Source organism: Oncorhynchus nerka, unplaced genomic scaffold, assembly GCF_034236695.1.
Source record: "Oncorhynchus nerka isolate Pitt River unplaced genomic scaffold, Oner_Uvic_2.0 unplaced_scaffold_3503, whole genome shotgun sequence".
Lineage (NCBI taxonomy): Eukaryota > Metazoa > Chordata > Actinopteri > Salmoniformes > Salmonidae > Oncorhynchus > Oncorhynchus nerka.
The window spans coordinates 1-16287 of record NW_027037791.1 but is presented as its reverse complement, the minus strand read 5'-3'; the positions used below and the strand labels follow the sequence as shown (position 1 = coordinate 16287).

Below are 16287 nucleotides of genomic sequence, written 5' to 3'. Positions count from 1 at the left end.
AGGGAAATTGTCAGACCTCTACATTAATACTATAGACAGGAGGTATCAGACCTCTACATTAGCCTACTGGAGCAGGGGGGTATCAGACCTCTACATTAGTCTATAGACAGGGGGGTATCAGACCTCCACATTAATACTATCTTGAAGTATCAGACCTCCATTAATACTATAGACAGAAGTATCAGACCTCTACATTAATACTATAGACAGGGGTATCCAGACCTCACATTAATACTATAGACAGGGTATCAGACCTCTACATTAATACTATAGACAGGGGGGTATCAGACCTCCCATTAATACTATAGACAGGGAGTATCAGACCTCTCTACATTAATACTATAGACAGGGGTATCAGACCTCTACATTAATACTATAGACAGGGGGTAGCCAGACCTAATTAATACTATAGACAGGGGGGTATCAGACCTCTACATTAATACTATAGACAGGAAATATCAGACCTCTACATTAATACACTATAGACAGGGGGTATCAGACCTCTACATTAATACTATAGACAGGGGAGTATCAGACCTCTACATTAATACTATAGACAGGGGGGGTATCAGACCTCTACATTAATACTATAGACAGAGTATCAGACCTCTACATTAATACTATAGACAGGGGGGTATCAGACCTCCACATTAATACTATAGACAGGGGGGTATCAGACCTCTACATTAATACTATAGACAGGGGGGTATCAGACCTCTACATTAATACTATAGACAGGGGTATCAGACCTCTACATTAATACTATAGACAGGGGGGTATCAGACCTCTACATTAATACTATAGACAGGGGGGTATCAGACCTCTACATTAATACTATAGACAGGGGGGTATCAGACCTCTACATTAATACTATAGACAGGGGGTATCGACCTCTACATTAATACTATGACAGGGGGTATCTATAGACCTCTACATTAATACTATGAGCAGGGGGGTATCAGACCTCCATTAATACTATAGACAGGTATCAGACCTCTACATTAATACTATAGACAGGGGGGTATCAGACCTCTACATTAATACTATAGACAGGGGGGTATCAGACCTCTACATTAATACTATAGACAGGGGGTATCAGACCTCTACATTAATACTATAGACAGGGGTATCAGACCTCTACATTAATACTATAGACAGGGGGTATCAGACCTCTACATTAATATATATCTCTATAGACAGGGGGTATCAGACCTCTACATTAATACTATAGACAGGGGGGTATCAGACCTCTACATTAATACTATAGACAGGGGGTATCAGACCTCTACATTAATACTATAGACAGGGGGGGTATCAGACCTCTCTACATTAATACTATAGACAGGGGGTATCAGACCTCTACATTAATACTATAGACAGGGGGTATCAGACCTCTACATTAATACTATAGACAGGGGGGTATCAGACCTCTACATTAATACTATAGACAGGGGGTATCAGACCTCTACATTAATACTATAGACAGGGGGTATCAGACCTCTACATTAATACTATAGACAGGGGGTATCAGACCTCTACATTAATACTATAGACAGGGGGTATCAGTATCAGACCTCTACATTAATACTATAGACAGGGGGTATCAGACCTCTACATTAATACTATAGACAGGGGTATCAGACCTCTACATTAATACTATAGACAGGGGTATCAGACCTCTACATTAATACTATAGACAGGGGGTATCAGACCTCTACATTAATACTATAGACAGGGGGTATCAGACCTCTACATTAATACTATAGACAGGGGGGTATCAGACCTCTACATTAATACTATAGACAGGGGGGTATCAGACCTCTACATTAATACTATAGACAGGGGGGTATCAGACCTCACATTAATACTATAGACAGGGGGTATCAGACCTCACATTAATACTATAGACAGGGGGGGGTATCAGACCTCTACATTAATACTATAGACAGGGGGGTATCAGACCTCTACATTAATACTATAGACAGGGGTATCAGACCTCTACATTAATACTATAGACAGGGGGTATCAGACCTCCACATTAATACTATAGACAGGGGGTATCAGACCTCTACATTAATACTATAGACAGGGGGTATCAGACCTCTACATTAATACTATAGACAGGGGGGTATCAGACCTCTACATTAATACTACTATAGACAGGGGGGTATCAGACCTCTACATTAATACTATAGACAGGGGGGTATCAGACCTCTACATTAATACTATAGACAGGGGGGTATCAGACCTCTACATTAATACTATAGACAGGGGGGTATCAGACCTCTACATTAATACTATAGACAGGGGGTATCAGACCTCTACATTAATACTATAGACAGGGGGTATCAGACCTCACATTAATACTATAGACAGGGGGTATCAGACCTCTACATTAATACTATAGACAGGGGGGTATCAGACCTCCACATTAATACTATAGACAGGGGGGTATCAGACCTCTACATTAATACTATAGACAGGGGGTATCAGACCTCTACATTAATACTATAGACAGGGGGGGAGTATCAGACCTCTACATTAATACTATAGACAGGGGGTATCAGACCTCTACATTAATACTATAGACGGGGGGGGTATCAGACCTCTACATTAATACTATAGACAGGGGGTATCAGACCTCTACATTAATACTATAGACAGGGGGGTATCAGACCTCTACATTAATACTATAGACAGGGGGCATCAGACCTCCACATTAATACTATAGACAGGGGGTATCAGACCTCTACATTTAATACTATATAGACAGGGGGTATCAGACCTCACATTAATACTATAGACAGGAAGTCATCAGACCTCTACATTAATACTATAGACAGGGAAATTATCAGACCTCTACATTAATACTATAGACAGGGGTATCAGACCTCTACATTAATACTATAGAGCAGGTGTATCAGACCTCTACATTAATACTATAGACAGGGGGGGTATCCAGACCTCTACATTAATACTATAGACAGGGGGGTATCAGACCTCTACATTAATACTATAGACAGGGGGGTATCAGACCTCTACATTAATACTATAGACAGGGGTATCAAGACCTCTACATTAATACTATAGACAGGGGGGTATCAGACCTCTACATTAAGAGAAAATCGGACTCTCCACATTAATACTATAGACAGGGGGTATCAGACCTCTACATTAATACTATAGACAGGGGGTATCAGACCTCTACATTAATACTATAGACAGGGGGTGGTATCAGACCTCTACATTAATACTATAGACAGGGGGGGGTATCAGACCTCTACATTAATACTATAGACAGGGGGGTATCAGACCTCCACATTAATACTATAGACAGGGGGGTATCAGACCTCTACATTAATACTATGGGCAGGGGAGTATCAGACCTCCACGTAATACTATAGACAGGGGGTATCAGACCTCTACATTAATACTATAGACAGGGGGGTATCGAACCTCTACATTAATACTATAGACAGGGGGTATCAGACTCCACATTAGCCATACTATAGACAGGGGGTATCAGACCTCTACGTTAATACTATAGGCAGGGGGGTATCAGACCTCACATTAATACTATAGAACAAGGGGGTATCAGACCTCTACATTAATACTATAGACAGGGGGGGGTATCAGAACCTCCCATTAATACTATAGGGGGTATCAGACCTCCATTAATACTATAGAGGAGGAAATTGTATCAGACGCTCTACATTGTACTATGAGCAGAGGGGAGTATCAGGCCTCTACATTAATACTATAGACAGGGAAATATCAGACCTCTACATTAATACTATAGACAGGGGGGTATCAGACCTCATTAATACTATAGACAGGGGGGTATCAGACCTCTACATTAATACTATAGACAGGGGGAGCGTGAGACCTCTACATTAATACTATAGACAGGGGTATCAGACCTCTACATTAATACTATAGACAGGGGTATCAGACCTCTGCATTAATACTATAGACAGGGGGGCATCAGACCTCTACATTAATACTATAGACAGGGGGTATCAGACCTCTACATTAATACTATATAGACAGGGGGGTATCAGACCTCTACATTAATACTATAGACAGGGGGCATCAGACCTCACATTAATACTATAGACAGGGGGGTATCAGACCTCTACATTAATACTATAGACAGGGGTATCAGACCTCTACATTAATACTATAGACAGGGTATCAGACCTCTACATTAATACTATAGACAGGGGGGTATCAGACCTCTACATTAATACTATAGACAGGGGGTATCAGACCTCTACATTAATACTATAGACAGGGGTATCAGACCTCTACATTAATACTATAGACAGGGGGTATCAGACCTCTACATTAATACTATAGACAGGGGTATCAGACCTCTACGTAATACTATAGACAGGGGTATCAGACCTCTACATTAATACTATAGACAGGGGGGGTATCAGACCTCTACATTAATACTATAGACAGGGGGAGTATCAGACTCTACATTAATACTATAGACAGGGGGGGTATCAGACACTCTACATTAATACTATAGACAGGGGTATCAGACCTCTACATTAATACTATAGACAGGGGGTATCAGACACTACATTAATACTATAGACAGGGGGGTATCAGACCTCCACATTAATACTATAGACGGGGAGTATCAGGCCTCCCATTAATACTATAGACAGGGGGGGTATCGAACCTCTACATTAATACTATAGACAGGGGGGTATCAGACCTCACATTAATACTATAGACAGGGGGTATCAGACCTACATTAATACTATAGACAGGGGGTATCAGACTCTACATTAATACTATAGACAGGGGGGTATCAGACCTCTACATTAATACTATGAGCAGGGGGGTATCAGACCTCTACATAATACTATAGGCAGGGGGTATCAGACCTCTACATAATACTATAGACAGAAGTATCGACCTCACATTAATACTATAGACAGGGGGGTATCAGACCTCTACATTAATACTATAGACAGGGGGTATCAGACCTCTACATTAATACTATAGACAGGGGTATCAGACCTCTACATTAATACTATAGACAGGGGGGTATCGGAACCTCATTAATACTATAGACAGGGGTATCAGACCTCTACATTAATACTATAGACAGGGGGGTATCAGACCTCCACATTAATACTATAGACAGGGGGTATCAGACCTCTACATTAATACTATAGACAGGGGGTATCAGACCTCTACATTAATACTATAGACAGGGGGTATCAGACCTCTACATTAATACTATAGACAGGGGGTATCAGACCTCTACATTAATACTATAGACAGGGGGGGTATCAGACCTCTACAAATACTATAGACAGGGGGTATCAGACCTCCATTAATACTATAGACGGGGGGTATCAGGCCTCTACATTAATACTATAGACAGGGGGGCTATCAGACCTCTACATTAATACTATAGACAGGGGGGTATCAGACCTCTACATTAATACTATAGACAGGGGTATCAGACCTCCACATTAATACTATAGACAGGGGGTATCAGACCTCCACATTAATACTATAGACAGGGGGTATCAGACCTCTACATTAATACTATAGACAGGGGGGTATCAGACCTCTACATTAATACTATAGACAGGGGGGTATCAGACCTCTACATTAATACTATAGACAGGGGGTATCAGACCTCCACATTAATACTATAGACAGGGGGTATCAGACCTCTACATTAATACTATAGACAGGGGGTATCAGACCTCTACATTAATACTATAGACAGGGGGGTATCAGACCTCCACATTAATACTATAGACAGGGGGTATCAGACCTCTACATTAATACTATAGACAGGGGGGTATCAGACCTCTACATTAATACTATAGACAGGGGGTATCAGACCTCCCATTAATACTATAGACAGGGGGTATCAGACCTCTACATTAATACTATAGACAGGGGGGGGTATCAGACCTCTGCATTAATACTATAGATGGGGGGTACCCCGACCTCTACATTAATACTATAGACAGGGGGTCTAACAGGAGTTACTGCGTTCCCCTTCTTTCAGATGGCAGGTACCAGCGTTCTGACAGGGGTTACCGATACAGGCATGGAGAGGTTCCTCGCAGTCCTGACCCTGCACACACACACGCACACACACACAAAGGGAGAGAGAGAGAGAGAGAGAGGTTACTGATACAGACTGTGGTACGTTCCTATGTTACTTGACCGTGTGATGTCTTACACCTAGAGTCTTCTCCAATCACAGAGACAATAAAAAAGTCACACTGGGTCGAGGGTCGGAGGTCAGAGGTCAGGGTCAGTACCATGAATATGTAGGTGGCAGCTACAGTCTTTCAGGGTCTAGGGTCGGAGGTCAGAGGTCAGGGTCAGTACCTTAAATCCGTAGGGGCAGCTACATCGGTAGAAGGTGACAGGGTCAGAGGTTAGAGGTCAGGGTCAGTACCTTAAATCCGTAGGGGCAGCTACAGCGGTAGAAGGTGACAGGGTCAGAGGTCCGGGTTAGGGTCAGAGGTCAGGGTCAGTACCTTGAATCATGGGGGCAGCTACAGCGGTAGAAGGTGACAGGGTCAGAGGTCCGGGTTAGGGTCAGAGGTCAGGGTCAGTACCTTGAATCCGTAGGGGCAGCTACAGCGGTAGAAGGTGACGGGGTCAGAGGTCCGGGTTAGGGTCAGAGGTCAGGGTCAGTACCTTGAATCTGTAGGGGCAGCTACAGCGGTAGAAGGTGACAGGGTCAGAGGTCCGGGTTAGGGTCAGAGGTCAGGGTCAGTACCTTGAATCCGTAGGGGCAGCTACAGCGGTAGAAGGTGACGGGGTCAGAGGTTAGAGGTCAGAGGTCAGGGTCAGTACCTTGAATCCGTAGGGGCAGCTACAGCGGTAGAAGGTGACAGGGTCAGAGGTTAGAGGTCAGGGTCAGTACCTTAAATCCGTAGGGGCAGCTACAGCGGTAGAAGGTGACAGGGTCAGAGGTCCGGGTTAGGGTCAGAGGTCAGTACCTTGAATCCGTAGGGGCAGCTACAGCGATAGAAGGTGACAGGGTCAGAGGTTAGAGGTCAGAGGTCAGGGTCAGTACCTTGAATCCGTAGGGGCAGCTACAGCGATAGAAGGTGACAGGGTCAGAGGTTAGAGGTCAGAGGTCAGGGTCAGTACCTTGAATCCGTAGGGGCAGCTACAGCGATAGAAGGTGACGGGGTGGTTGGAGCAGGTACCGTCGTTGTGACAGGGGTTGGAGAGACACGGATCGCACTTCGCCTGGATACCCACATCTAGAGGACCTGCATTTAGACACAGAACAGAAATAGATGTCAAACTGAAAGCGGTGGCCGTTAGTCATTGATACAACAGACTGTATACTGTATATACTGTATACAAATATATACTATACACAGCCCCCCACACACAGTACAACACAAATATATACTGTACACAGCCCCCCCCACACACACAACACAAATATATACTGTACACAGTACAACACAAATATATACTGTACACAGCCCCCCCCACACACAGTACAACACAAATATATACTGTACATACCTATATACACACAGACAAAGTCCTGCACAAGTTTTTCATGAGACTTTTGTTTCTGTCCCAAATGGCACCCTATACCCTATTTAGTGCACTACTATAGACCAGAGCCCTATTCCCTATATAGTGGTACTACTATAGACCAGAGCCCTATTCCTATATAGTGATACTACTATAGACCAGAGCCCTATTCCCTATATAGTGGTACTACTATAGACCAGAGCCCTATTCCTATATAGTGCACTACTATGGACCAGAGCCTATTCCCTATATAGTGGTACTACTATAGACCAGAGCCCTATTCCTATATAGTGGTACTACTAGTGACCAGAGCCCTATTCCTATATAGTGGTACTACTATAGACCCTATTCCTATATAGTGGTACTACTATAGACCCTATTCCCTATATAGTGGTACTACTTTAGACCCTATTCCCTATATAGTGGTACTACTTTAGACCAGAGCCATATTCCTATATAGTGGTACTACTATAGACCCTATTCCCTATATAGTGCATTACTTTAGACCAGAGCCCTATTCCCTATATAGTGGTACTACTATAGACCAGAACCCTATTCCTATATAGTGGTACTACTATAGACCAGAGCCCTATTCCCTATATAGTGGTACTACTATAGACCAGAGACCTATTCCTATATAGTGGTACTACTATAGACCAAACCCTATTCTATATAGTGAACTACTATTATTCCTATATAGTGGTACTACTATAGACCAGAGCCCTATTCCTATATATACTACTATGGGAGCCCTATTCCCTATATAGTGGTACTACTATAGACCAGAGCCCTATTCCCTATATAGTACACTACTATAGACCAGAGGCCCTATTCCTATATAGTGGTACTACTAGTGACCAGAGCCCTATTCCCTATATAGTGGTACTACTATAGACCAGAGCCCTATTCCCTATATAGTGGTACTACTATTATTCCCTATATATGAAGACCTATATAGACTACTTTAGCCAGAGCCCTATTCCTATATAGTGGTACTACTATAGACCAGAGCCCTATTCCCTATTACTACTAGACCAGAGCCTATTCCCTACTATATAGTGGAGCCCTATTCCCTATAGTACTACTATAGACCAGAGCCCTATTCCCTATATAGTGGTACTACTATAGCTATTCCCTAGACCTTTAGACCAGCCATATTCCCTATATAGTGGTACTACTATAGACCCTATTCCCTATATAGTGCATTACTTTAGACCAGAGCCCTATTCCTATATGAGTGGTACTACTATAGACCAGAGCCCTATTCCCTATATAGTGGTACTACTATAGACCAGAGCCCTATTCCCTATATAGTGGTACTACTATAGACCAGAGCCCTATATAGTGGTACTACTATAGACCAGAGCCCTATTCCCTATATAGTGGTACTACTATAGACCAGAGCCCTATTCCCTATATAGTGGTACTACTATAGACCAGAGCCCTATTCCCTATATAGTGCACTACTATAGACCAGAGCCCTATTCCCTATATAGTGGTACTACTATAGACCAGAGCCCTATTCCCTATATAGTGGTACTACTATAGACCAGAGCCCTATATAGTGGTACTACTTTAGACAGAGCCCTATTCCCTATATAGTGGTACTACTAGACCATTCCCTATATAGACTACTATAGCCCTATTCCCTATATAGTGGTACTACTATAGACCAGAGCCCTATTCCCTACATAGTGGTACTACTTTAGACCAGAGCCCTATTCCCTATATAGTGGTACTACTATAGACCAGAGCCCTATTCCTATATAGTGGTACTACTATAGACCAGAGCCCTATTCCCTATATAGTACACTACTATAGACCAGACCCTATTCCCTATATAGTGGTACTACTATAGATATATTCTATAAGTTGACTTATGTATTCCCTATATAGTGCATTACTTTAGAGGCCCTATTCCCTATATAGTGGTACTACTGGAGGCCCTATTCCCTATGGTGGTTCTATAACCAGAGCCCTATTCCCTATAGTGGTACTACTGGACCAGGCCCTATTCCCTATATAGTGTTCATAGACCAGTATTCCCTATATAGGTCTACACACTGGATTCCCTATATTGGTACTCTATAACAGTATGATATAGTCTACTACTGGAGGCTATTCCCTATATGGTTCTATAACCAGAGCCTATTCCTATATAGTGGTCTACTACACTGGGACTACTTTAGACCAGAGCCCTATTCCCTATATAGTGGTACTACTATAGACCCTATTCCCTATATAGTGGTACTACTATAGACCAGAGCCCTATTCCCTACATAGTGGTACTACTTTAGACCAGAGCCCTATTCCCTATATAGTGGTACTACTATAGACCAGAGCCCTATTCCCTATATAGTGGTACTACTATAGACCAGAGCCCTATTCCCTATATAGCGTACTACTATAGACCCTATTCCCTATATAGCGTACTACTATAGATATATATAAGTTGATTGGTTCATAACAGTATGGAGGTCTACACACTGGAGGCTGATTGGTTCATAACAGTATGGAGGTCTACACACTGGAGGCTGATTGGTTCATACCAGTATGGAGGTCTACACACTGGAGGCTGATTGGTTCATAACAGTATGGAGGTCTACACACTGGAGGCTGATTGGTTCATAACAGTATGGAGGTCTACACACTGGGACTGACAGAGGAGAGAGAGGAGCATTCAGGTCAGAGGTCAGGGATAAGGGCACTGGGCTGGGATTGGCTGAAGGGACTTGGGGAGGCGGAACCAAGAGGGTAGTACTCGGATGTGATTGGCTACTTTACCTGGCACGAGAAGACCACAAGGCCCGGGGACGTCTACAATGTCGTCAATCAAACCAGGAAGATATTACGCATATGTTAATAAAAAGGACGAGACGTTTTGAATGTTTTGAATAATGAACTTTATAGACTGTTAACGATTTAATAATGAACTTTATAGACTGTTAACGATTTAATAATGAACTTTATAGACTGTTAACGATTTAATAATGAACTTTATAGACTGTTAACGATTTAATAATGAACTTTATAGACTGTTAACGATTTAATAATGAACTTTATAGACAGTTAATGTTTTGAATAATGAACTTTATAGACTGTTAACGATTTAATAATGAACTTTATAGACTGTTAACGATTTAATAATGAACTTTATAGACTGTTAACGATTTAATAATGAACTTTATAGACTGTTAGTTAATGATTTAGTAATGAACTTTATAGACTTCATGTTTTTAATAATGAACTTTATAGACTTCATGTTTTTAATAATGAACTTTATAGACTGTTAGTTAATGATTTAGTAATGAACTTTATAGACTTCATGTTTTTAATAATGAACTTTATAGACTTCATGTTTTTAATAATGAACTTTATAGACTGTTAACGATTTAATAATGAACTTTATAGACTGTTAACGATTTAATAATGAACTTTATAGACTGTTAACGATTTAATAATGAACTTTATAGACTGTTAACGATTTAATAATGAACTTTATAGACTGTTAACGATTTAATAATGAACTTTATAGACTGTTAACGATTTAATAATGAACTTTATAGACAAATAATGTTTTTATTAATTAACTTTATAGACTGTTAATGATTTAATAATTAACTTTATAGACTGTTAACGATTTAATAATGAACTTTATAGACAAATAATGTTTTTATTAATGAACTTTACAGACTGTTAATGATTTAATAATTAACTTTATAGACTGTTAATAATGAACTTTATAGACGGTTAATGATTTAATAATGAACTTTATAGACTTCATGTTTTTAATAATGAACTTTATAGACTGTTAACGATTTAATAATGAACTTTATAGACTGTTAACGATTTAATAATTAACTTTATAGACTGTTAACGATTTAATAATTAACTTTATAGACTGTTAATGATTTAGTAATGAACTTTATAGACTGTTAACGATTTAGTAATGAACTTTATAGACTGTTAACGATTTAATAATGAACTTTATAGACTGTTAATGATTTAATAATGAACTTTATAGACTGTTAACGATTTAATAATGAACTTTATAGACTGTTAATGATTTAATAATGAACTTTATAGACTGTTAATGATTTAGTAATGAACTTTATAGACTTCATGTTTTTATTAATGAACTTTATAGACTGTTAACGATTTAATAATGAACTTTATAGACTGTTAATGATTTAATAATGAACTTTATAGACTGTTAACGATTTAATAATGAACTTTATAGACTGTTAATGATTTAATAATGAACTTTATAGACTTCATGTTTTTATTAATGAACTTTATAGACTGTTAATGTTTTGAATAATAAACTTTATAGACTGTTAATGATTTAATAATGAACTTTATAGACTGTTAACGATTTAATAATGAACTTTATAGACTGTTAATGTTTTTATTAATGAACTTTATAGACTGTTAACGATTTAATAATGAACTTTATAGACTGTTAACGATTTAATAATGAACTTTATAGACTGTTAACGATTTAATAATGAACTTTATAGACTGTTAACGATTTAATAATGAACTTTATAGACTGTTAACGATTTAATAATGAACTTTATAGACTGTTAACGATTTAATAATGAACTTTATAGACTGTTAACGATTTAATAATGAACTTTATAGACTGTTAACGATTTAGTAATGAACTTTATAGACTGTGTGTATTTTTAGTCCACTAGTTGGCGGACAACAATATCTATGGCAACTGGTGGTCTCCTTTAAGAGCACTCCGCAAGTGTGTGTGTGTGTTTGTAAGTGTGTGTGTGTTTGTCTGTGTGTGTGTGAGTGTGTGTAAGTGTGTGTGTGTGTGTTTGTAAGTGTGTGTGTGTGTGTATATAAGATGTGTGTGTATAAGGTGTGTGTGTGTGTAAGGTGTGTGTCTGTGTGTATAAGGTGTGTGTGTGTGTGTGTGTGTGTGTGTGTGTGTATAAGGTGTGTGTGTGTGTATATAAGATGTGTGTGTGTGTGTATAAGGTGTGTGTGTGTATAAGGTGTGTGTGTGTGTGTATAAGGTGTGTGTGTGTGTGTGTGTAAGGTGTGTGTTACCTGTGCAGGTGAACTTCTTGGACGGTGTGGTCAGCAGTAGTTTGTCTGTCATGTCTCCAGGACCGGCACAGCGGGCGATACCCGGTTCCCTATACCCACTCTGCACCCAGTCAGACAGCCACTGCATCCTGCAGTCACAGTATAGGGGGTTGGCCCCCAGAGCCCTGCACGCACACACACACACGCACACGCACGCGCACGCACGCACGCACGCACGCACGCACACACACACACACACACACACACACACACACACACACACACACACACACACACACACATAACATTGTGATACCTTCCATTCAATATTAGTTTTAGTATTTACTATGGATCCCTTGTGTGCTCCTCCCATAGTCTGTTCTGGACTTGGGGACTGTGAAGAGACCTCTGGTGGGGTACGCATGGATGTCTGGACTTGGGGACTGTGAAGAGACCTCTGGTGGGGTACGCATGGATGTCTGGACTTGGGGACTGTGAATAGACCTCTGGTGGGGTACGCATGGATGTCTGGACTTGGGGACTGTGAAGAGACCTCTGGTGGGGTACGCATGGATGTCTGGACTTGGGGACTGTGAAGAGACCTCTGGTGGATGTCTGAGCTGTGTGTTAGTAGTTTAAACAGACCTCTGGTGGGGTACGCATGGATGTCTGGACTTGGGGACTGTGAAGAGACCTCTGGTGGGGTACGCATGGATGTCTGGACTTGGGGACTGTGAAGAGACCTCTGGTGGATGTCTGAGCTGTGTTAGTAGTTTAAACAGACCTCTGGTGGGGTACGCATGGATGTCTGGACTTGGGGACTGTGAAGAGACCTCTGGTGGGGTACGCATGGATGTCTGGACTTGGGGACTGTGAAGAGACCTCTGGTGGGGTACGCATGGATGTCTGGACTTGGGGACTGTGAAGAGACCTCTGGTGGGGTACGCATGGATGTCTGGACTTGGGGACTGTGAAGAGACCTCTGGTGGGGTACGCATGGATGTCTGGACTTGGGGACTGTGAAGAGACCTCTGGTGGGGTACGCATGGATGTCTGGACTTGGGGACTGTGAAGAGACCTCTGGTGACATGTCTTGTGGATGTCTGAGCTGTGTGCCAGCAGTTCAAACAGACAGCACGGTGCTTTCAACATAAAAGTCAATCTCCACTTTGTGCCATATGCATATTATTAATATTAGCTCTCTGTGTGTATCCAAGGGCCAGCCGTGCTGCTCTGTTCTGAGACAAATTGCAATTTTCCTAAGTCCTTTGTGGCACCACACGACTGAACAGGTGCGACAAAACTAGAGTCTGTAGGACCTGCCTTGTTGATAGTGTTGTTAAGAAGGTAGAAACTAGAGTCTGTATGACCTGCCTTGTTGATAGTGTTGTTAAGAAGGTAGAAACTAGAGTCTGTAGGACCTGCCTTGTTGATAGTGTTGTTAAGAAGGTAGAAACTACATTTAAGTCATTTACATTTAAGTCATTTAGCAGACGCTCTTATCCAGAGCGACTTACAAATTGGTGCATTCACCTTATGACATCCAGTGGAACAGTAGTGCATCTCCAAATCTTTGATAAAGCAGAGGGATTATTTTATCCTATCCTAGGTATTCCTTAAAGAGGTGGGTTTCAGGTGTCTCCGTAGTTGTGGTGATTGGATCCGCTTGTCCTGGAAGGCCGTGAGGGAGCTTGTTCCACCATTGGGGGCCAGAGCAGCGAACAGTTTTGACTGGGCTGGATGTGGAACTGTACTTCCTCAGCAGTAGGGAGGCGAGCAGGCCAGAGGTGGATGAACGAGTGCCCTTGTTTGGGTGTAGGGCCTGATCAGAGCCTTATACTGAGGTGCCGTTTCCCCACAGCTCCGTAGGCAAGCACCATGGTCTTGTAGCGGATGCGAGCTTCAACTGGAAGCCAGTGGATGGTTTTGAGGAGCGGGCATGAGGAGAACTGGGAAGGTTGAACACCAGACGGCTATGCGTTCTGGATGAGTCTGTAGGACCTGCCTTGTTGATAGTGTTGTTAAGAAGGTAGAAACTAGTGAGTCAGAGACCTGCCTTTTGATAGTTTGTTAAGAAGGTAGAAACTAGAGTCTTTTCCTTTTGAGAGTGTGTTGTCCAAGCCAAAAACTTTAGGATCCTTTTGATAGTCTTGTTCAGAAGGTAGAAACTAGGGTCTGTATTTGTTGATAGTGTTGGAAGGTAGAAACAGGGTAGCCTAGTGGTTAAGAAGGTTGGACTAGTAACCGGAAGGTTGTGAGTTCAAACCCCTGAGGACCTGACAAGGTACAAACTCTCTTTGGGATCGTTCTGCCCGGATGAAAAGCGCAAAGTTAAACCCCACTGTTCCATATATTTGGCACGTCTAAAACTGTTAAAATAATGAATGTGTTCTTAACTGACAAACCAGTTGCACTAGTTTTCCTTTCGCTTAAATAAACCTGGTAAAATTCAGTCTTTCGAAATTGGTTGATGTTTTTTTTTGAGAAATGAGGAAGTTCTGAATCTTTGAAACAAGCCAAGTTTAGTACATTGTAGTCTTGTTAGATACTTTGTAGTCATGTTGTGGCAAGTTGGACTATAAACCGGTGTATTTCAAACCCCTGAAGCTGAAAGGACAAATTTTGGAACAGAGTTAAACTGAAGGACATTATCAAACACAAATAACCATTTGGGAGGAAAACACCAAAATGGAGGAAGACACCCAAAATGGAAGAAGACACCTGGACAAATATAAAGAAGGACATTATCAAAACAAATAACCAAATGGAGGAAGACACCCAAAATGGAGGAAGACACCTAAAATGGAGGAAGACACCCAAAATGGAGGAAGACACCTAAAATGGAGGAAGACACCCAAAAATGGAGGAAGACACCCAAAATGGAGGAAGACACCTAAAAATGGAGGAAGACACCCAAAATGGAGGAAGACACCCAAAATGGAGGAAGACACCCAAAAATGGAGGAAGACACCCAAAATGGAGGAAGACACCCAAAATGGAGGAAGATACCCAAAAAGGGAGGAAGATACCCAAAATGGAGGAAGACACCAAAAAATGGAGGAAGACACCCATTTGTGATGTTTCTGGGACCTTTTAGAGTGCCAACAGAAGAAGATCTTCTAAGGTAAAGGCATTCATCTCTATTTCTGACTTTTTGTCGCACACCTGCCTGGTTGAAATCTGATTTTCATGTGATTGTATGACCTCAGATAATCGCTTGGTCTGCTTTCGCCGTAAAGCCTTTTTGAAATCTGACAGGCTGGATTAACAAGATGTTAATCTTATTCATTTTGATGTATAACACTTGTATGTTTTATTAATTTTTATAATGAGTATTTCTGTTTTTTGATTGGATGTTGTCAAATAAATCCCGTTAACGGGATTCGAAGGCCAAGATGATCACTAGGGAAGGGATCGAGTGGGAAGGGATTGAGCGGAAATATGGGGTCGAGCGGGAAGGGATTGAGCGGAATATGGGGTCGAAAGGGAAGGGATTGAGCGGAATATGAGGGATCCCTAGGGACTATGAAGGGGTCGAGCGGGAAGGATCACTAGGGAAGGGATCGAGCGCAGAAGAGATCACTAGGAAGTGGATCACTTGTAAAGGGATCGAACGGGAAGGGATCGAGAGTGGGAAGGGATCACTAGGGAAGGGATCAGGCGGGAAGAGATCACTAGGGAAGG

General features: G+C 41.4%; 1 protein-coding gene across 1 annotated transcript; it reads right to left on the bottom strand.

Moving 5' to 3' along the window:
* Positions 1-6016: 6016 nt before the first annotated feature.
* On the bottom strand, positions 6017-13601 carry LOC135566742 (slit homolog 2 protein-like). Its single transcript, XM_065014367.1, has 4 exons — positions 13249-13601; positions 12625-12788; positions 7153-7277; positions 6017-6118 (listed from the first exon to the last, which is right to left on the bottom strand). The coding sequence occupies exons 1-4, from the start codon at positions 13599-13601 to the stop codon at positions 6017-6019; spliced, it is 744 nt and encodes a 247-aa protein (XP_064870439.1).
* Positions 13602-16287: the final 2686 nt, after the last annotated feature.